Here is a 21968-nt window from a genome sequence, read left to right as displayed (position 1 = left end):
CGTCGGGAGCGGAGGGCCCTCCCGCTGCGGGCGGGCGGGCGCGTGAGAAAGCACTTCTGATTTCTATTAAGTGCTGGAGATTAAAAAGGCGTCTGGTAGGTCGGGTCGGGCCGGTGTTCATTTAAATGCATTAGCGGGGTCCGAGGCGAGATAATTCTCTCATTAGCGCCACTCAAACCCTGAGTGACAACACGGGTGAGAAGGGGAGCATGTCGTACAACACTTAGAGTTAATTAGGCCGACGCGTCTCAGCTCCTTGTGCCGCCGCCGCCGCCGCCGCCGCATTCCCCAACTCGGACAACGGACACCGGGGCTCCGACCGCAAAAATCCAGCAACGTAAATTACAAATGACTATTATATAGGGGATAGTGCCAGGAATTGAGAAATAGAAAAATTCTATCATAAAAACAAATAAAATCAGTAAAATATAAAAAATTTAAAAAAAAAAGAAAGAATAAAAAAAAAAAAAAAAAGAATTGTAACTTCTTACAACCCAGGCTAAAGTAAGCTCCGCCCCTAACGTACATAGGTTGTCTCTCAGTTGAGATGCATCACTTCAACATGCTTTCTTGTCACTAATTCCTACTTTGCCTGGCACAAGATTTTAGAATCTGTTTTCAAACCAAATCGTTATATTTTGTCGCTTTAATGCACGCTGGACAAAACACGGTCGAAAAAGTCGGCATAACAAGTCCGCCACATATCTGCCTGTGTTATTGACATCATCACAAAAGATAAGACTTCTCTCCCGAGCTTGTTTCTCCGAGGAGATTCCAAGCGGATGATTATTTTTTTTTTTTTAAATGTATTTTTGCCAACATTGTGTGTGAATATTGGGAGCACGAGGTTATTCGCACGTCATTAGTCGCTCGGATTCCGCCCTGATAACTACAAAAATCGCACTTTCTATTCTTATGAAGCTCCTATAAATTGACTCTTTTCATTTTTTCGGCGCTCCCGTTCGCTCACGCTTCCCGTATCATTGTTCCCACGAGTCTGTGTGCTCGGCTCATTTGCCAACACACACACACACACACACACACACACACACACACACACACACACACACAGGTAGTGGTGGGGGATGTGCACACACGTCGAATACAAATTCCTACACCTCCCTCGGCCAAGCTTGAATATTCTAAGGGGCTTTGAATTTTTCAGGCAGGTCCGTGAACCCCCCACCCCCAATTCCGCCCCTCCCTTCCTCAGTGGTGCCATCAAGGTCAAAAATTATGTTAGCCGGGGTCATCGGCATTTCCCAAAAGGGACTGGGCGTGTATGGGGGGGGCTGCCGAGGTATTTCTACTCTGCATGGCTTTTGTCATAATTCCACTTCCTGTCTTCCAGGCAGAGCCCCACTTAAACCCCCCCCCCCCACACACACACACACACACTTTTCATAACTCTGATGTCACGCTTGCGACATCCAAACACGGCTCAGAAGACTTGGGAAAGGAGAGCAAACATTTCCGTGTTCGTTTTGCGCTGGCGTGAATTCTCTGCAAAGTAGGTCAATGGGATTGTCAAAGTTTTTTCTTTCTCTCTTTCCTCCGCTCGATAGCAAATGAGCAATTGGATTGAGATTTGGGGGAAAGGAGTGGCCGCCGTTTTTTTTTCATCTAGAAATGGAACCAACAATCTAATTAGAGATTCCTAATGGGAATATGCAAATGAGGCTAATCGGTAAATAGAAAAAGGTAATTATTTGCTGCAAGTTGGAGAGCGAGAGAGAGAGAAAAAGAATTTAAATTTTGACTTCACGATTGCCTGCTAAATTATTAAGCTAATTTAGAATAACGCAATAAATCCTGAATATTTCCTGATGCTTGTCCAATACAAATGGCCCTGCCTTAATAATTTGCCAGATTGTTCCTTGGGGTAAATCTCCGCCTGCAGCTCATGTGATTGAATGTTACAATTAAAGACACTAATTCATTGTCAAAAGCAACTTATCTGCGTGCGTGATATATCTGGCGCTTAATTGGAAAGCACATTTTCGAAATGCTTTCCTCTTTGACTCTAATCACAATAAATTGGCTCCGAGTAATGAATTCAAGTGCGATATTTGAAGTTTGGCCGCAGGAGTGAATGATTTCAACGCTAATTGATATTTTCCTTCGCGTGCCGGCGGTTAAGCGCGACCGAGGCGAGACGAGCGGACGTGTGTTTATATAAAGGAACAATCGGCCTCGTCGTCTTGCTCAGACTCCGACGGGGGGGCCTCGGATATTCAAATACGCGCTTCAACTTTGGAGCCCGCAGGAGCCCACAAAGAAGTTGGATTATTCATGGTTCCACAATAGCGTGCCGTTCATCATAAGACAAAGGAGAATCTCACTGGCTTTGACGTAGATGGAGAGAGGCCACGGGGGTGTTATTATTCACACGTGTGGGAGGGGGGGGGGGAAACGCACAGCCAAATGGGTGGCACCGTGCGCCATGCTTATGAATGCAAATAAAGTCTCTCCGGGAGCGAATATAAATGACATTTTCTCCCGAGCGGGAGCATGAATATTAAGTGTTGTACACCTATGATGCATGGCGTTGCTTATTGCGACACTGACAAGGTGCGTTTGGTGAAAGGCCACGCCACGCGTCCCTGAAAAACAGCACTCCTCAGTTTGCATTCCTAATGATTTGCAATAAGAAGCACGGCGGATGAGTTGACTGTCAAAAAAGTTGAACCCAATGTAACATGATGCAGTTTGAAAATTGGGTAATTTGTCCCCCCCAAAAAAAACACAAAAGCACTGAGTGTGCTACTTGAGCTCCCTCTAGTGGTACGTGAAAGAATCAATGCCCAAGTACAGTTCAGTTGTATTTAATGTTTTCAAACAATACGATTTCATTTCATCTTTAATAATTTGATTGTTGTTTAGGTTTTAAGAAAATGGTGAAGTATGATTTGTTTTCCCAGAGTATTTTATTTGATGGTATTCGATGTTAAAAGTTTGAGAAGCACGACACTAAAGAATCAGTGCCGTGATTTTTGAGAGTGAATGTGATAGGTTGTTTTTCTATAAAATATGTAGCCAAAAAGTGACCAATTAAAATAAAAATGATTGATTGAAGGCATTGGCCTCATTTAGAGTGCACAGTTTTGTATTTTGATATAATCCCCCCATACTCCAATCCAGAGCGGTATATCGTTCGCCTTCTCTCAGGGTCGGCAAAGTCCACGTGGAACAATCCAAAGCGGAGATCGAATCCGTCTGCCCACTCAAAATTGTCCAGAAGTGACCAGGCAAAGTAGCCGCGGACATTGACGCCGTCTTCTCCGATAGCTGCACGGAAGGGAGGCATGTAAGTGTCAGTCCGCTGACCCCCAAAAAACATCAGCTGTGGTACCTTTTTCCACTTCCTGGATGGTTTCCTTGTAAAACTCGCCACGCTGAGCATCCTCCATCTCCAACGGCCCCGTCTGACAGAAGCCATTTTCTGTAATGTAGACCGCTGGGTCGCCAAATGTGTCCTGGGAAGGTGAAGGCCAAATGGCAAACTCCTCAAAGCACCATAATGCCACCAGATGGTGCCAAAGTCATATAATACAGGAAAAAGAATCCGATTTTGTCTCAGGCTTACCTTGATGTAGTTGAGGAGCTTGCGCAAGCCACACGGCACCACTGCCAACCAGGGGGCGCCACAAATACTCCAATTGGGATCCAAGACTTCCTCCGTGTCACGGTCGTGTTTCATGCACATCCGCCGCTGGCCGACGCATCCGTGTTTGACCTTTCGGGATGTGTAATAGTTCAAGGCAAAGAAGTCGGCCGTGCCTAACGCGGACGGCTCGTCCTCGGAGAAGGCGGGAAGTCTCCGACTACCGTCGTAGCCTAGATTGCTGCTCTGAGCATCGATGGCCGCCCTCATTACGTCCGGGTAATCCCCGGTGACGAAGAGGGGCCACGCGAACCATCCCAAGGTGAAGGCCAGGGAGCGATCTGAAGCGGCGACATCGGCGGCGTGCTCTGGGCGAAACGGCTCGAACCAGTCACTGTTGATGGCCAGGGACACTGCGCCACCCTACAAAAAGTCCTTCCAACATTTTAATATCTCCTCGAAATGTGTCTGGCACCTGAAGGGAGGTCCAACCATATTTTAGCTCCACCAGTAATGAATAGTGATAAGTGGATCGCACACGGACCTCAAGCTAGCTGGACGTTAAGGATATTGATCAAAGCTTTTCATACGCACCTGCTTTGGCCTGTAGAGGGAGTTGTAACTGTGCCAAGCCAAGACGTGGCTACGCAACATGTTATGAGCGACCAGGTAGGCCGCGGTGCCCGGTTCTTTCAGGCCCGGCGCGTGGACGCCGTCCTCGTGGCCATACTTGGCGCACACGTACGGCTCATTAATGGTGAGCCAGAGTTTGACGCGGTCCCCGAACGTTTGGAAACAAAAGCGAGCGTAGCTGTCAAAGAGGGCGGCGATGGCGGACGTTTTCCAGCCTCCGCGATCCTGCAGGGACTGAGGCAGGTCGAAGTGGTAGAGCGTAACCATGGGGGACACGTCACATGACAGTAAATCATCAATCACCTTGTTGTAGTACTGGACACCTATGGAGAGACCACATGGCTGCTTTTACAACTGAAGCCCGACTGATTTGTTTTGAAAATAATCTGAATTTGTGGTGAAAATGTAATCAGTCGATTGATAGGTCATCAGAATATCATAATTATAAAAAATAAAAAAATTGGTTGAGCCGTGATCTTTTTTGGTACCTTTTTGATTGACATATCCGGTCGTCCCATCAGGAAGGAGGCGGGACCAGGAAAGTGACAGGCGGTAGTGGGTCAGCCCGAGTTGCTGGATGCACTTCAGGTCTTTTTCCCATAATTCATGGCTGTTGCAGGTCACGTCACCTGTCTGCGCACCGCACACACGGCCCTCCTCGTGACAAAATGTGTCCCAGATACTCGGACCCTTGCCGTCCGCTTGCCAACCCCCTAGAACCATTTGAAAACTGTTGATGAATGCTTTGAGGTTCATCCTCCAAATTCTTGTTTGGAGCTGCAGATTTGTCTTGGAATAACACCTGTTGTCAACTCATATTTCTTGCAAAATATTTTTACAAATGTAAATTTACTAAGGTAAAATCTATGAAAGAACTGGAATCGAAATTAAATAGCGTTAATTAAAGTCATACATTGCTCCCATTTCAATCTCTTTAGAGTTATTTAAATCAATTATTACTCGTGACCACTGGCATATTTTTAATTTGTTGGTTAATCTTTCATTTATTGTTTTTTTTTTATGATTCTGTTTTGTTTCATGTCCATGCATTAATTGTAAGCATTGATAAAAAGTTACATTGGTGAGGAAAAGAAACAAAATTATTTTTTTATGCCTTTATTAAAAGTCTATATTTTTGGGGGGAAATCAAGTATTATAAATAAAGATTTCTAACCAAAAAATAATAATGATAATCAATGATTGGTCGTAGCTGCGCAGTTTCCGTACCTACCTTCAATCTGATATGCTGCAGTTGCAGCTCCCCATGCAAAGTCACTGGGAAACATGTTTTTGCAGGTCAGTGTCGGACTATCGTGGTTCCAATGCTCATTATTAACTTTACAATTAGTTGCATTTGTATTATCTTTGCGTATAAAGCGGGTATCAACGCGAGAGGCTGACAACCCGGAAGTGTTATCCAGTGTGACGTTTGAAACGCAGAATTTCCCACAGATTGATATTTATTTAGCTTTTTTTTTTTAGCATCATGTGATTCATAGTGCGAGACTTAAAACGTGAAGCAGTCGTAAAATACTATTATCTTTGTAAATATCGAAAGCCATTATTTACATGGTTTAAATAATGACTGACTCGGGATACTTTACGAGTGTCTGTGAAAGCAGCATAAGTGGTGAGGGTGGTTTTCCTGCGCAATGACGTCAACAGCTCATTTGCTTACGATGTAAAGACTAACTTGCTCAAATGCAATTAAAACCCAAAATAATGTATATATATTGGCTGTATACATAACGTCTGTTTATAAAGTTTTTTTTGTGTTTTTACTGATCAATGTTTTTGTTTGCATTAAAAGAGTTCTCCCACAAGATGGCAGTAAAGTCTAAAAAGTCATGCCTGGTTTAATAGAGTCTGGAAACAAATGACAGGTAGATAATGCTCTTAAAGTAAATCCTTATGAACAAATAATATATGTAAATGTATTTGATCGGTCAGGTTTTTCTAATTCTTGGTGCGTGTGGCCTTTCTAGTTGCAATGGAGCGTGTCCTATAACTTTTAACACCAGATGACGCTGAAGCAAACCAATTGAAAATGTGGAAACCTTGCTGGGCGCTTCATAATGAAATACGTCATGAAGGTGCAATTCCATTGTAAATTTAAAAAATGAAAAAAATCTGTGATAGTATTAATTATGACCATCTTATACACATATATGAGGTATTTGAATCAAATCAGATTTGCTAGTATTTAATACAGTGATGAATAATGCAAGTGGGGTGACGCAGGATACCAAAATAAGTCTATTGTGGCTCTGTTCTCTGGTTTCCACTGTCCCTGTGTGGCAGTTAATGGAGCTGGGTAACAGATACCTGCGTGCTCCTCTCCTGGGAAAGCGTCACCTGCTGTCAGAGAGGGCTACAGTGCTTCTTAAAGCTTTGACACCAAATTTTTATGCCCTAAAAATATATATGTAAAATTAGTCTTAATGCGGTTTAACTTTCAAAAGCACTAAATGACAACTTTCACCGGTTAACTGGAAGTACCCACTGAGAAACTCAATCAACAGTGCAGTATGTAAACTGTGACCTCATGACCACCCTGGGAATGTTTTTTGTTTTTTTATTAACTATTTTGTCAACAAGTAAAAAGTGTAAAAAGTCTCCAGTCTCCAAGTCACGAGAGAGAGAGGCGAGGAAATAACTCCACTCCTAACTCGTCTCAGATTTGCGGATTAGAAAATCAAATTAAAAACGATTCGCAGCTAAATGTTTGCAGAAAACAGCTGCTTAAATAGCCACTTAGAAGGAATTAGAAAAACATTTTTCGGGGTTGGCAACAACACAAGCAATGTCTTTGTTTTGGGAGTGTTGAAGGCCCCCCGACCGGGCACAGACGGCGGCCAAGAACAACGTCGCTCGCTTGCAAGCGCTCTACCTGAGCACCACGTGTTGTTTGGTGTCGTGCACGCTATGCAAACGAGCACCGTGTGACCCTTTGTTCCTCTCTTATAGCTCTTGAACTTACCCATCAAGAACGTTTCGTGATGATCCAAGCAAAACACAGCTGTGATCATTAATTTTGACTATCCTGCCTGTTACAGTGCCAGAACCAGCCAGTGGAGCGCCACCTACAGGTCAGACACATTTTGGATTGAGACGAGACATTATAATGTCAGTAATTCATGCAATATATTTTGGTTTGAAATTCCAAAAAGACTTTTGTTATTGGCCTTTGCTTTTTTTTGTATTTGGCTGTCTTGAATGGGTCAAGTAATCGTGTAATCGTGTCTGGATCAGCCACTGCGGTCGCCTTTCCAACATGCTGGAGTGCAAAAACAAACTAGCCGCTGTCCCATGAAGGGGCATGTAGCTGGCAAATTCCTGGCCCCGCTCTTTGAACACATGTGACAAGCAGCACTTTGACTCCCGGCCCAAACAGGGACTGATCAAACAGCTCGCTTGAGCTTGGCCTAAAGGGGAGACAAGCGGGTTACTCATGAGGGAGGGGTGGTCGGTGGGGGTTGACCCTCCGAGAAGAATTTTCAGCGAGGAAATCTCCGCACGCTGCGTACATACTCGTACCGTCGTATGAAAACAAACCGCGGCATCTGATTGCCTTGAGAGAAAAGTCGTCGGCGATTAAGCGTTTCCAGCGGCTAAAAATATCGCGGCAACCCAGGAAAGTTCATTTTGATCCCGCTTGTAACATGAGGATGTGGCTGAGCTATTCGCTCGCCTCTCTCAATGTCAACTATTCATGATATTCGCTAGTGCAGGGGTGAGGGGGGGGGTCAAAGTTCATGAGCACCTTATGAATTTGCCATGAACAAACCCCGCCTTTAAAGAAATATTTCCAGGATGAAATTCGGTCTTTAGGGGGGTTTGTCTCGCTTTCCTCGGGGTATAAACATTTGCGTTCCTGTGCTCGGCGTGTTAATGGAGATTATCCCGAATTGGAGCCTGCGTGTCAGCCAGCAATTCAGGTGGTTCATACCTCGCATACTTGCACTATTGTGAGCTTGCTCTCGGAGCTCCGACGGAGGGGGGGCACCGATCGCTTCGCCTGATTCTTCTGCTTCCAAAAAAATGACTGACAGCGGAGGATCTGAAAAATAGGAGCCGATCGTCTTATCTCTAAGCGCATAAATGTTTTTATGAGGGTCAAGCTGACATTTGACCACCTGCACGTGGGAGAGGGTGTTGGTGTCATCCCCCATCGTAAAAAGAAAGCATTTCTCTGTCATTTTTTTTCCGGAGCATCCAGTCAGTGTTTCACAAAATGAAATTCACACTTCATCAAAACAATGACCATTGCATTCAAGCAGGGACGAGTCGAGTTTAATTGATTAGATAAAAACATTTTATTTGATATCGCTATACTTTTGTGTCTCGTAGTCTACTTCTATGTCAAGCACTAATTAGCTTGTGCTAGCTAAAAGCTAATCAGAGTGAGCAATTTTGACCGTATCAAAATTTCTTCATTCAGTTCTAAATTTTGCTTTTGGGTTAAAAATTGAGGAAAAATAGCATAAATTAAAAAAAAAAATCCTGTAGGTGAAGGCGTGGCCTGATTTATATATGAAAAAAAATATATATATATATATAAAAAAAGGGGGAGGTCATGGTTACCCCCGGCCACCATTTAGTTCCGTCCCTGGGCTCAGCTGCCTATTAGAGTTTTCCTTGCTTATTATTTTATTATTTCAATCCTTGTCATTATTCTATATCCATGTGTCCATTCGCAGAAGCAGAAACTCATCTGCATGCGATTTCAAAGTTGTGCGTTCATGTTTTGAACTCATGCATCAGTGCGTTGATCTCCGGCGTCCAGGAGCATGTTTCTTTAAGAATCTCTCACCCTCCCCACTTGTTTTCTTTTCCTCTCTTCTTTTTTTTTTTTACTTGACTCCTGCCTGGTATGCAAACATAAATTGAGAAGTAACGTGTTCGCACCGAGAGCAACATATCTGAAAAATGTTACGTCAGCCGCGCGTCGTTTCGGAGCGGTAGCTGCGCTGAGTCAACACCCCTCCCTCCCTCCCTCCCTCTAATCCACCCACGCCCCCTCCACACCGTCACACACACGCACAAGCACCAAGCGGAGGGAAAAGAGACGCGTCTCCCTTCATTCAGTGTGCAAACACGCGGAATTCAGGGAGAGATGACGGGGGGCGGCTGGGGCGCGACCGGACTGCTTCTGTTCGCGGTTTGGGTCAAGGTAAGGTTCGAAAGAGCGCAAGAAAGTTCTGATCATGACGAATTACTTTGTTTGAACAATGCACAAGAGATGGGGACGGACGTGCTGCTGTTGGGAAAGCAAAAAAAAAAATTAAAAAAAAATCTGCAATAACAGAAAACTGTTGATTATTCTCCTGTTTTGAAAGTTGCATGTATCAAAAAAATATTTGTGGATATAATTAGTGAGTTTGTCAACTGTACGATTTCACTTTTGATCTTAAACAGATTTGAGCACAGACTTCTTGTAATGCACCTATATATTTATATATAAATCACATATATAAATATATAACTGGATAGAGATAGATAGATAGACAGATAGATAGATAGATAGATAGATAGATAGATAGATAGATAGATAGATAGATAGATAGATAGATAGATAGATAGATAGATAGATAGATAGATAGATAGATAGATAGATAGATAGATAGATAGATAGATAGATAGATAGATAGATAGATAGATAGATAGATAGATAGATAGATAGATAGAAGCCCCTCCCCTTTCCTGCACGCCGTATCCCCCAGGAAGGCGCTCAAGTCGATGAGACGCCGCACGCGTGTCATCCTAATCAGCGGCGTGTGTGTACTCAGTGCCGACTAATCGCCTCTCCAGCACGTTATCTTCCCTTCCAGGCGGTCGCGACAGGTGCCGAGAACTCCTCACGGTGGTCCGGCCTTGGTTTCGTCCGCTCTTAAGTCACTGAGCGTCTGATATGAAGGCTCTCCTCGAAGGCCTTTTAAAGGTTTTGTCCAGCTTTGAGACATTCTACAGCCGATGTCTGTTTTTAGTTCACGAAATTTCGAGAGAGCTTCTCGCTGAGGTGACGGCCAAAACATGACGAGCACGGAGAGCATTTGTTCGGTGACTTCCGACCTTCTCATGTCAGGTCATCGGCGAGACTATTCTGGACCAAGATGAAAAATGAGGTTCTATACTTTGTTTGGTCTTTGGAGGTCCTCTTGTACGTGATTTGCGTGCATGGGCCAAGTGGCCTGTGGCTCTGACCCTAAATGGAATACACCTTCCTTTGTGGGTGACATAACGGCATACCTTCAGCGAGCCTCGGAGGGCTCTCACGACATTCCCTCGATTCGTGCAGCCATGCAGAATCTTCCCCGAGGAGGGGGAAGAAAAAAAAAAAAAGAAAAAGGACAAATGTGCCCTTTAGAAGCAGCTATCTGCGCAACAATTTCTCTTCTGTCACAGTGCCGGCCTGGCCACCACAATTCCTTTGAATGTTCTCGCTGGAATTCTCACAAGGAAGTCGGCCGAGAGAAGCAAGAAATTGTCGTGTCGATTCAAGGAAATGGAGCCACTTAACGTTTGAATGCCGACTCCCGCAAACACTCCAGGACGCTGATGGCGGGATCCAGACCTTAAAAAGATAACCGAGTGACTTGAAAAGTCAAGTACTGATAACTTGAGTTAACAAAAGTTAGTTTGCAAATGTAGAAGTCATTTCAAGTGTTGATGACAAAGACGGATTTTTATTTCGCTTTGACGAGCGTCTTTGTTGCGGGACGGAACGGAAAATGAATAAGGAGGAGAACGGGGCCCCGGCTCGGGCACTTCTCGCAACATCTGGCTTGTGATCAATAGACGGCTGGAGCAAGTTTTTGGAGTGTGTTAACAAGAAGGACTGCTTTCAGTTACACAACAAAAGCTTTCATTCCCATCCCATTGTTGCCATCTGGTCTTCATCTCCGCCGGGTGTGTGTCATGTCAAGCCAAATTGAAGTGGTACTTGAACGTTTCACAGAGTCTTGCTGGCATTCTCGCGTGAGCGACTACGCTCAAGGTGTGCCCCGGATGCGCAAGCGGGCTTTTATTCCATTTGGATGAAAAAAAAAAAAAAATGGCAAAGAGCGACCCGAGGAGATGGAAAATGGGAACGGGGACAGGGCTCGTCAGTTGAGACACTGGCACTTGAAGTTGTTGTGCAAACTTGATACAGTGGTGCCTTCACTTGACAATTTTGAGACAAAATTGGCGTTAGGAGCAAGTGTGGGAAGAAAAAAAAAATGGAGCAATAAAGTCCATATCGTGCATTGCCAAGAGGCCACCAGTAGATGGCAACGTTACGGCAGAAGGGGCACTTTTGTTCCTCCTGGATAGTTTACAGTTGTGTGACTTGCAGGTGGTTGCCCCCCACCCTATCCCCCCCCACCCCACCCTGGACCCTCTTGTGAACACGCTTGTTCGCTCAGCCAGAGGTTTGCTTTCTCACCATCCAGCCTCTGGCGTTCCGTCCCCATGAAACATGTTGGACTCCATCTGCCTCTTCCGTCATTGCAATGGAGCGCCGTTGATTTATTCCCGTTTTGTTTGTCCCGAACTGCGTCATCTGCTCGGCATATTTTTTTTTTTTCTTTTCACGTGGCTCACGACTCTCGCCCGTTCAGCTCTGCCCCAGCCTTGACCTGGAATCCCTTCTTCCCAGGGCAGGAGCTGCAGCGGGAGCACTCGGGAGTGGTGCTAACGAGAAAGGGGGGGCTCACCCCCCCCCCTGACGGGAGAGGTCAAATTAAAGGGAAGTTGAGCTTGGAGGTGTGCGAGCAGTCTTGTCAAAGTGTTGAAAACGGTACTTGGGAGACTTGTAAAGCTCGGGAAAGAGGCCCCATTTGACACTTCAGAGGGCAGAACGAGGAAATAATGGATGAAAAAGGTCAACAAGGAAGTTGAAATTGGAGCATGATTAAGTGGCTATGATTTGTCCTGGTCACATTTGTACATTTGTACTATGGATTATTTCAATCAGGAAAAAAATATTACAGATCTGCCTTTGTTTCGTTTTTTTTTTTTAGCTCATCAGGTTTAAGAATAATAATAATATTGATAGTAATTCCCAGAGTCGATTTAGCTTAGTGCTAATACATATGGAAAACGCCATTTACATACCTAATGCTTAGCATCAATAGCAGTTGTTTTAGAAGCAACGCATTTGAACACAAATGGTGGAGCAACACATTTAGACATACGGTATATTGTAACATTACTTTCATTTTTTTTTTATCCTATGGCACCTTTAAATCACAATACACAAACTGTTTAATTCTTTATATTATGTTTAAAAACAAAATAAGTACGGCGGATTCCTGTGAAGGATGTCCCAAGAGCATCAAAAGGCCATGTCAAGGAAACGTACATGAAAGCGTGTCGCGGCGAGCAGATAATCTCGCAGCGTCCCGTCGCGAGGGAGCCGACCGGCACTAATTCCAGATTCTGTGACGGCTTGGAAAACAAATAGAAGCCCGGCTATCTGTCTGCTTCTGCGAGAGGGCGGAAAGGAGATTGGATTGGAGTGTGAGAAATGGACAAGGGGGAGGACAGAAAGGCTCAATCTACTGCTAACAAGATTGCCCGTGTGTCTGGGTGACTGCTTGGGTGGCGGGGGTCATAGCTCTGGGCGTTCACTTATCAATAACAAACCTTTTCCCATCATGTCTTGAAGCAGCCGTCGGAGAATCGATATTCTCTGGTCTTCGGTCGGATAGGCAGTTTGATGTCAATATCAGTTGACAGCAGAGGGCGCTATTTGGTAGGCCCCTCAGAGGAAAATACATGGAATACCTGTCAAACGTGTTTTGTTTTTTTTGTGGGGAAAATACGTTCTTTTCTGTAAATTAGCATAAGAACAAGTGATCAATGAAGCACGTTTTTTTATTTTAAAAAAGTGGTTATATCAGGTGGCAGCTGGGAGCATAATTTAAAGACCTTCGCGTGAACTTGACTGCCAACTCTATGTGACCTTTTATTATTATTATTTTTTGATGTTTTCCAGAAGCCCGCAGCATGTTGTTTCAATGCTGAGCAGTGATGGATGTTTGACCCGTACAACGTCCCAAAAAAATAAAAATTAAAAAAACGCGCCCGCTGGCTACTGTTGTTTCAAGGCATTGACTCACTTGACGGCCTTTGTCCGTGCGTGGCGCTAAATTTAAAATGCCACTGAGGAATTTCGTCCTACCGAAACCGTCGTCTGATGACTTTGCCCGAAAGCTCGCGCTCGCAGTGATCTCTGTGGGGGACAACAAAAAAAATAAAAAATACCTCTCACGTGTCCCCGACGTGTTGGAATTTGTCCTCTGCAGTAGTCTTCTTTTATCCCCTATGCCCTGCTCCTGTTTTGGAGCAGAAAGAAGAAATTTGATTTGTTGATTTCACCAATACCATTTTTTTTAAGTCAATAAAAACTAAATCAAATCATTTTTACATTTTCTTCGAATTCTACCTAAATATACTGAGTGAATAATGTGCCAGGCAAACAAATGTTCAACAATCGTTTTGCCAATGCGGGGAGGAAGGAATGCGTGATTTAATTCTGACTGACAAAGCAGGAATGTTTCCACTTGCAAAAAATGTTTGCAGGGCAAGAATGTCTTTTTTTGTGTGTGCTCGTGTTTGTTTTTTAATAGAAGTCGTGTGCCTGCGAGAGGCTGATTGGCAGGAGAGGCAAAGCTGGAATGTGCTTCCTGAAAGCGGCTTTATCACCATAATTGTTACTGTTAAATCGTTACGTGATCGGCAGGTTGCCAGCTAGCAAGTGACTGTATCGTGATACCGTGCACACTGTATTTGTGTGTTCTTAATTCCCGCCGTATTAACGTGGGTGACATTTGGTACTTGGCACCGAGAATGGCTCAAGGCCAAAATGAAACTTTTATAACGCCCATTGTCTTCATGTAATTGAAAGTCTTCTGCAACGCATGCTAATTAGCCGCAAAATCCTGGCAGCTAGCCACACGTAAATAAATTAAGCTGTTTTTTTTTGTTTTTGTTTTTTACACAATGGTTGAAGTATTTATTGCTTTGTCACCCACGCCAGCGAATGCGGTAGCTCGGTAATGAATAATTCTTAACCGCTCGTTAATATCACAACATTTGCTAGCTTGAAATAGCTGTGGCTAATTTGTGGCTATTTTACGACACAGAGCTGGCGGTTTACGCAACAAATGGGCGACGTTCTGTACTCGCCGTAATCATGTGACACTGAAAGAGTGAGAGCACATTTGTTTAAATCAAGTAAAAGATGACGTTTTCCCGCACTGATTGATGGACCCATACGATATTCTTGCGCCGACATGCCCCAAATCTTTGCTCCTCGCTTGTCTTCTATATCTGTATTTTCCATTAATTGTCTAGTTTTATGGATGTCTTGAAGCGTATGACACTAGCAGCGCACAGATGTAGTTTTGTCGTAAATCCTACTTTCATGTCATCATACTCAGCCTCTCCCTTTTCCTGGAACTAATCGATTTCTGGTTTCCTGCGCCTCACTGGTTGGACTCTCCAAATGGATGACCGCTGCTTCTTTTGCTGGCCCTGTAGAAGAGTGGGAGGGTCACTGAGGTTAAAATGATTTCCACTTTTTGAGTGAGAAGGATTAGAGAGGTTTTTTTTTTTTTCAAGTTGGCATCCCGTTGCCAGATTGTACGATTCAATATGTATTAAAAGGTTGGGGCAGTGCCCCGGTGAGTTTTACTCGTGGACCCTCAGTGAACCCGCATGCCCGAGTTTATCTGGATGACGCAAGAGAATCGGGGCAGATCCAGCACTTGTGTCTCATCAGTTTCAGGCACACCCAGCTGTTGTCATAATTCTCCCTATTTGAAAGGCCTTCTGTGCTTCTGTCATCTTGGACAATCCGTGTCATTGGACGAGAACAGGATTGATCTTTCTTCGGTCGGATGGGTTCCACCCTGGACTGAAACTGCCCTCATAAACCATGAGCACTATGAATTGAAAAGCAGAACTATAAAACACAAACACAGTGGCCGTTTTGCCGCCCACAATCAGCTCTAAAGGGATAAAACTCCAAAACATACTGTCCAATCACACCTAATAAAATAAATCCAGACCATGGTAGGGTGGGATCAGTAGGGCTCTAACAGGGTTACCTTGTCAGAGCTTTTATTAGTTGGGACCTCTGCCTCTTGTTACTCTGTAGCTGCTCTCAAACCGTCATCTGTTTGGTTCCTAAGTAAAGTCCTTAAAGAAGAGACAAACTGTCCGGCAATGACCTGTCTCCGATTCACCTAACAAGACTGAGGTCTCCAGGTTTTGGTTGTTCTTGATGGGAACTTGAGAGACCAGTAATGGTTTTCAGATAACAACAGAATCCCTGTGCCCTTTTTGTTGATAGTTTCTGGATTTAGAGGAAAGAACAGTATTTACCATCTTGGTACACTCCATCTCGTCACCTCTTGACTTGACATACTGTATACCCTTTGAATCTTTGTGTCAAGTTTGGAAAGCTCCCAACCCCAAAGAATGCGTCGCCATCTCTTCGACACGGCAACTAAGGCCTCATTGAACAGCATTGTAAGGCTTTTGATGGCAGAAATGATTTGGGGGGGGGGGGGGGGGGGGCTATCAGGTCGGAACCGGAGATGCCAGAGCAAGTCCGAGCTTGAATATCTGAGCTGAGTATGTACATTTTGTAAGCTTGTTTTGGCTCTTCTACTCATTACTACGATTACAGGTTACAGACTGAAATGTCTCGGGGTATTTAGGAAAGATTCCTAACAGTCTTTGGGAATGTTAGGTGTAATGGTATTCAGTTCCTTGTTCTGTGTTATCAGCACTGTTGCCGTCTTTCGTTCCAAAATCAATCTGAATTTTGAGGGACAACTTCCTCTGGATGTTTTTGGATATGCCCAGTCAATACCATTTGGCTGACCCTCTAAGCTGCTGGGCTAGTCATTGCCTTGTTGTGTCTTGGTTTAAAGATTCGGCTCTGTTTTCTGTATAGCTTAAGCAGCTCAAGACTTTTAGTGAGTTTAACCTGTTTGTTTTTTTGAAAGGGGAAGGACAGGGTTAGGACAGAAGCCAGGGATTCTTCAGCACGCTTGTTCTGTAGCTATGCCCAGCGTTGCCAGACTCTGCTCCCCACTGAGATGACCCTGGGCATGCGCTCCAGCTGTACAAACACAGCCTTATTGCTGAGCACACTCGCATGGTTAAACTGAGCCAAATCCAATTATTTAGCTAGCCTTGACACTCCCCCCCCCCCCCCCCGCACCCTTCTTTTATATATAATATAAATTGATACATTGTAATATTTCAGTAGCACCTAATCAGCCACCTTGTTCAGAACATGAGCTGCTTTGCCAGGCTCAACAAGCCTGACAAATTTCTTTCTTGTGGTTCCTCCAGCTTCTCCCAACATGTTAGCTTTGAGCTAACGCTAGCTTGTCTCTTTAGCCACGTGTTTAGAAGAGGAATACCAAAGTCGGCAGGTGACGCAAAGGCTCACGTGATCGCCAGTCAACAAAAGCAGCTGGCTCCCAAGAATCGTAAGCACCCAGGCAGTTTTGTTACCTTCGATCTTCTTCATTTAAAGGCCGGCTGTGCTCCAGATGTCAGTGCTATAATTTATGCTAACGCTCCTTGTTGCCAGCCATAGCACGAGAATGACAGGGAATGATTAGTCAACGTACTGGCAATCCTCAAACCGACTACACCGACGTTCCAGACACGTTTTCGGAATGTCTTTTAACTAAACCTTTAATGTCTTCTTGAAAGCAGGTCTCTCCCTTCGTAGGGTACCTTTCAATGATGTCGTCCGAGCTAATTGTACCCTGTGGGAGTAACACTGACAAGACAGTTCCTTGGACCTATTTACACCACTGGACCGGTGAGAAGCGTCTGTGATCTCGATAACGGACCGTCGACCTTTGACCTGTTATCATACGAGGAACAGCAGCTGACTGGTCAAAATTTCTGAGCACATTTTGCTCCACAATTGGAGTTCGGCAGTGAATGCAGACGAAGCGAATGTTGCTGCTGGCAAAAAAGTTCAGAAAAACTCAACAGTACAAACTTCTTGGCCCCAACGCGCTGGTACGGGAATCTTCACAGATCGCATTTTATACTTAATGGTTCTTGCTTTACGGCGCTGAGGTTTCATTTCCTTCATTGAATGTGGTCGTGATTTGGGCCAAATGCTTGCCAGTTTTGTTCTTTGTGTATTTCAGAGAAAACAGCTATTCAGGCATTGGTCTACTGGGAGGTCTGGCGTGGGCAGATTGCTTAGGTTTTAAAAGTAGAAGAGGTCTGTGTTAGGGGAACTGCCATGATTAATCTTGCAATGACTTGCGTTGTGACGGCACATTATTGCAAGTGAAATTGAGCGAAATAAATCCATCGACCAGAATTTCTCATTCGGGGAATGGTACTGTTCCGAATGGTGTTACTGTTACAGCTCAAGTGATAAGATAATTGAAAAATGACTGACTTTGCTCCAGAAATGCCTCCTTCAAGGCAATTTTTTTCAAGAGGAATTTTATTAGTGTTATCTCTCAGGTCAGTATGAACCTGCGATGCAACTCCTACTTATCTCTTGATGTCTTCAGACACGTTGATTAAATTGAAACTTTAGATGTTTCCAGCGTGCGGTTACGAATAAAGCTCTGACTTTTGAATGGGCTGCCGTTTTCTTGTTGTGGTTTTCATATGCTGCAACATCATCAATCTTTGTCGTTGCTGTGTGGTCTTGAGCTCAACGGCTTCCAACCACACCTTGCTTCATTAGTGCTTATAGCCAGCCATTGTGGTTATTTAATGCAGCCGCAGCCAGGCGAGTAAGTCAATTGCATCTATTAAACTGCAGCACAGAGTTTTTTGCTCACTTGCCAAAAAATGGAATCGTGTGAATGCTTCCAATGTTAATGTGATGGACTGGCCTGAAAACCATAAACACACTTTCACACTTGATTTTTTTTTTTTTTCTCCCCCAACAGCTCCAAATCAGCCTCCCTTCTCCGTGGAAACCTTTTTTGACTTTTTAAAATCAAAATGATTTGTAGCATTTATTGCTCAATACGAAGTAACAGATGCAAATTGTTGCATCATCGGCGCCAATTGGCTCGACTTGATTTTAATTTAATTGGATGTTTTTGGTCTCCGCAAAGTCCTTCATCTCTGCCCGTCTATATTCAAATGAATAATCTTCTGAAGCTTCGTTTGGCGTGAAAAGCGGAATGATAAATTGGTCAATCTGCTTTTGGACCCGAGGATAAAGGAGATCTCGGCAGAAGAGCGAAAAGATGGATGATTTGGGGGAAACAAACTCAGGATTGTCCACCCTGGCTCGCTTGAGTTTCACATCCTTACATAATCTCCCGCCTGCGTTACACGCCGCAATCCACTAAATGCGGAGCCAAGGCCATCAATCACGGCGAGAGTCAGTAGTCAGAAAAACAAGTGGCTTTTTTCTTTTTTTTTTTTCTTCAAATTAAGTGGGTGTGATGGAGCATGCATTTTGGGTGGATGTCATAGCAAAAAGTCCGAACGAAGCCTTCCAGCTGCCTCCTTTTGAAGCTCGGGAGAACGTCAACAAAGCCAAGCCAATGCAAATGAGCGAAAGAAATACAAGAAGCATCTGTGAATTTAACTCATTCAGTACCATTGACGTCTATAGACGTCAAACATCTATTTTATGAACCGGATGCGTTTTAATAAGCGTGTAACTTTAGTCGACCCGAGCGAGGCTCCTACCCGCCTTTGACTAGACGTTCTTTCAGGAAATGACAAGCGACGGTGCCGTCCTTGACATCACCGTGGGAACCGACGCGGGGCCTGTCATGACTTCCTGCCGCTGATATGCACTTTAAGCACCAACGGGCCAAAGGTGTCAATTTCCTCCGCGGACACATGAAAGCTCGCACAATCCTATGAACCCTTCCAGGGTTCTTCTGTCGCTGTGCAAGTTTTAGCTTTGCGATTGGGCGGTTACAAACTTTGCCGCTGCTGTTTTGTGAGCTGTCAAAGGGCTGTTTTGACGGCCTCATTAAAAAGCTCCACATTAAATATAAGACCGGCTATTACCGAGCGGGACGTGAATTTTAGTGTTAAATCTATTTTGGTCGTGTGACATTCTGCCCGGCTACGTTAATGACTTCGAAAGGCCTCCGGCGTGGATTTCGCAGGTCTGTTTGTGTTGTCCCACCACATAATCAGTTCGTAGTAACGTGGTGGTGGGCAGGTGGGCTGAATCTCAAAAGGAATGATGCCATTTGCTTAGGTTACACTTTTTAGTCAAATGTTCACGTGGCTTTTTTTTTTGTGATGAAGCGCGATTTATAGCAAAGAGACGACACAGCCGGTATGAACATTATCGTATTCGCTCCCCTGTTTGTGTTACAAGCCGATAGTTTGCGGTCCCGAACGCCGACAGATAGTTGAAAAAAAGAAAAATGGCCGCCGACAACCATCATAAAAAATGATGGATGCTGTAACATTCGAAAGATGAGTTCTCCAGTTGCTTTTTACCCCCCGCGCATAAACTTTTTACACTAATATTCTTTATGATGCTTCTTTGAGGCGACAGCTGCTGCAACAATTACCTCACGCTTGCCCGAGTTTTCATCCCGAAGGTGTTTGATCAAGGTTGAAGAATGGAGCGTCACAGTTGTTCTCGAGCCGTTCCCGCAAAGTTGGACGCATCGGAGGAGCTTTATAAAGAATCCGTGTTGGGCCGACAGACGAGCCTCAAGAGACGGAGAGGTTGAAAGAAATCTGGCAGATGGGCTGAGAAGGTTTTGAAGAAGATTTGTAAGATAATTAAACAATCCATCAGGAGGCGGAGAACGTGATGAAAGCGCTGCTTTGCTTTCTCGTAGCGAATAGGGAAAATTGGAACCAGGAAGTAAGCCAGAACTCTTTTGGCTTTTAGTACTCTTATCTGTTGCAAAATTACCAAATAGCCACAAGGAACTTCTTAATCCCAAGGTTTCATCATCAAGAGCGGAAAAATAGATTCCAATATGGCATACGAGAGAAAAAGCTTCTTTTTATTTCCTCTGACGAGATGAGCAGCGAGGGAGAGGAAAAGAAGGCCGCAATGTTTCCTCTTCCAAAATGTGTTAAGTGAATACTTGCAGAAATCCCAGATTAGCAAAAAAAAAAAAAAATAAATCTTTTCCTCTTCAGTTTCATTCAGACAGGAGCCAGTCTTCGAAAAAAAAACGGCCTGTCCTTATTCAAACGTTGGACGTGAGCCTGCTTGTAACACAAATCCAGATTTTTTGCTCTCTGCTAGCATGCTCGCTTTCTGGCTCAATGTCAATGAAATAACGTAAAGCTGCTGTTCGCTTTCTACCTCCCTGCACAAGACTTTGAAATCATCAAAATGAGTCGTTGACCTTGTCAGCTTCTTCACTTGACCTTTGTCACACAAATTGATGTCGCAAGACCTGTGATGTCATCCCGTGGAACCGCGGTCCGTTCTCCAGGGGACTGTTTAGTTTGAATCGTTAAACACTGGTGGGCAGGGACGACACGCTCGGGTGCGAAGCTGAGGTTCTCGTGTTGCGCTCGTATTTTGATAAAGCCTCTCTCGTGTCGGCCATTTGTGTTCCCATCGCATTATATGTTGCGCGGGGGTCTTGAAAGCACTTGAGACCACTTGAGAAATAAGCAGTGGAGCCACGTTCGGAGTTTTTCTCACATGTATAAAGTGGATTTGTGTGGTTTTCGTATCTGACTGGCTTGACTCCAATGTTGAGTCATTTTGCTGGTGGCCACGGGAAAAAAATAAAATAAAATCATACATTCAACCCAACCAAATTTGATCCACCCTACTTAGGAGAGTTTGCCTCATTGACGCAATTTGTGTACCACTGGGGAACCTCTAAGGTTGGAGAAATATGTGCTTTCGGGCAGGTTTTTAACAGTGTAGGTTAACTCATTCATGACGTGAATAAACGTCTAAGATCCATTTTTCATCACTACCATTGACGGCTATAGACGTCGAAGATCCATTTGAATTGGGCTAGCGAATAATTAGTTCATTTTATTTCCACTTGGACTCCTTTATTCAGTTATAATTTTAAGATTAGTTTTTGAAAATGCTTTTAGTTTTAAATCAATGGCAAGGCAGATACAAACAAATATTGACACTTTTATTCACGTTGCCAGTTTGCCGTCCACGTCATCACTTCTGGTTGCTAACTAAGTCCAAGTCGGCGGAGGTAGTCCAACCGTGTCATTGGCGGGTGTTTACGAGCTGCGGAGAGCAGCTGTGGGCCCCCCGATGTGTGAATCCTTGAGAATGCGGGTCCTGCCGCGTTGCTAATGGGCCCTGTCCAACATTCCTCCCGCCTGTCGCCGCCAGACGAGCCGGGATGCTTGCTCATGTCCGATGACATCACATCCTTCCCCGCATTCAGCCTGTCGAGGACTCAAATAATTCCAAGCAAAAATAGAAGTTTTCCTACGATACAAATGATTAACCCGCGGAGTCAAATGAATCATTTGCCTTTACATTGATCCATTTCTCGCTTCCAGGTCGGCGTGTGGGCTAACAACGGCGATGCGGTGTTCATCCGAGAGTTCGCCCTAATTCGTCGAGACCATTTCTCAGAAGAGCCTCTCCACGACACCAGCCAAAAACCCGAAGATCCGGTAAGCCATTTTTAATTCCACAAAACATTGCGGGCTTGGAGGCCAACGACACGAAAAGCGGATGAGTGATGTCACCAAAGGCTTTTTTCGGAGGCCGCAGACTCCCCGGAGCCGTATTTGTGATTCC

The 21968-nt window shown here is 44.4% G+C and overlaps 2 protein-coding genes across 7 annotated transcripts in view; one reads left to right on the top strand and one right to left on the bottom strand.

The window, feature by feature from the left end:
- adamtsl3 (ADAMTS-like 3) overlaps positions 1-21968 on the top strand; it is a 94925-nt gene that overhangs the window by 52680 nt on the left and 20277 nt on the right. For 3 of the 5 annotated variants that reach the window (XM_085902781.1, XM_085902774.1, XM_085902756.1), the window contains exon 1: positions 21725-21841. Coding sequence is in view for 2 of the 5 variants with exons in the window: in XM_085902791.1 (XP_085758917.1) it covers positions 9354-9410; positions 21725-21841 (174 nt within the window). In the remaining 3 variants the exon portion in view is untranslated. Of the gene's footprint in view, positions 1-7293; positions 7327-9301; positions 9411-21724; positions 21842-21968 lie in introns of those variants that run through there. The other 2 variants (XM_085902747.1, XM_085902791.1) reach the window with 2 other exon arrangements.
- Positions 2816-5654, bottom strand: gba3 (glucosidase, beta, acid 3). Of its 2 annotated transcripts, XM_085905058.1 has the most exons (7): positions 5469-5654; positions 4726-4950; positions 4541-4560; positions 4199-4471; positions 3587-4027; positions 3353-3476; positions 2816-3288 (listed from the first exon to the last, which is right to left on the bottom strand). In XM_085905058.1, exons 1-7 carry the CDS (start codon positions 5521-5523, stop codon positions 3086-3088), a joined length of 1341 nt encoding a protein of 446 aa, XP_085761184.1. In that variant the 5' UTR covers positions 5524-5654; the 3' UTR covers positions 2816-3085. The 2 variants fall into 2 exon arrangements, with proteins under 2 accessions (XP_085761184.1, XP_085761183.1); XM_085905057.1 differs by having other exon boundaries at positions 4199-4560.

Source organism: Syngnathus leptorhynchus, chromosome 2 (genome assembly GCF_054491065.1).
Source record: "Syngnathus leptorhynchus isolate UIUO chromosome 2, UIUO_Slep, whole genome shotgun sequence".
NCBI lineage: Eukaryota > Metazoa > Chordata > Actinopteri > Syngnathiformes > Syngnathidae > Syngnathus > Syngnathus leptorhynchus.
This window is presented reverse-complemented; position numbering and strand designations above follow the sequence as displayed.

What these genes read in the sequence shown, in the direction of transcription:
- gba3 (XM_085905057.1), bottom strand. Translation starts at nt 5,523, where the DNA reads ATGTTTCCCAGTGACTTTGCATGGGGAGCTGCAACTGCAGCATATCAG. An exon ending in CGGATATGTCAATCAAAAAG is followed by an intron (nt 4,561 to 4,725) that starts GTACCAAAAAAG and finishes GTCTCTCCATAG; the next exon opens with GTGTCCAGTACTACAACAAG. An exon ending in AGCTCCTCAACTACATCAAG is followed by an intron (nt 3,477 to 3,586) that starts GTAAGCCTGAGA and finishes TCACCTTCCCAG; the next exon opens with GACACATTTGGCGACCCAGC.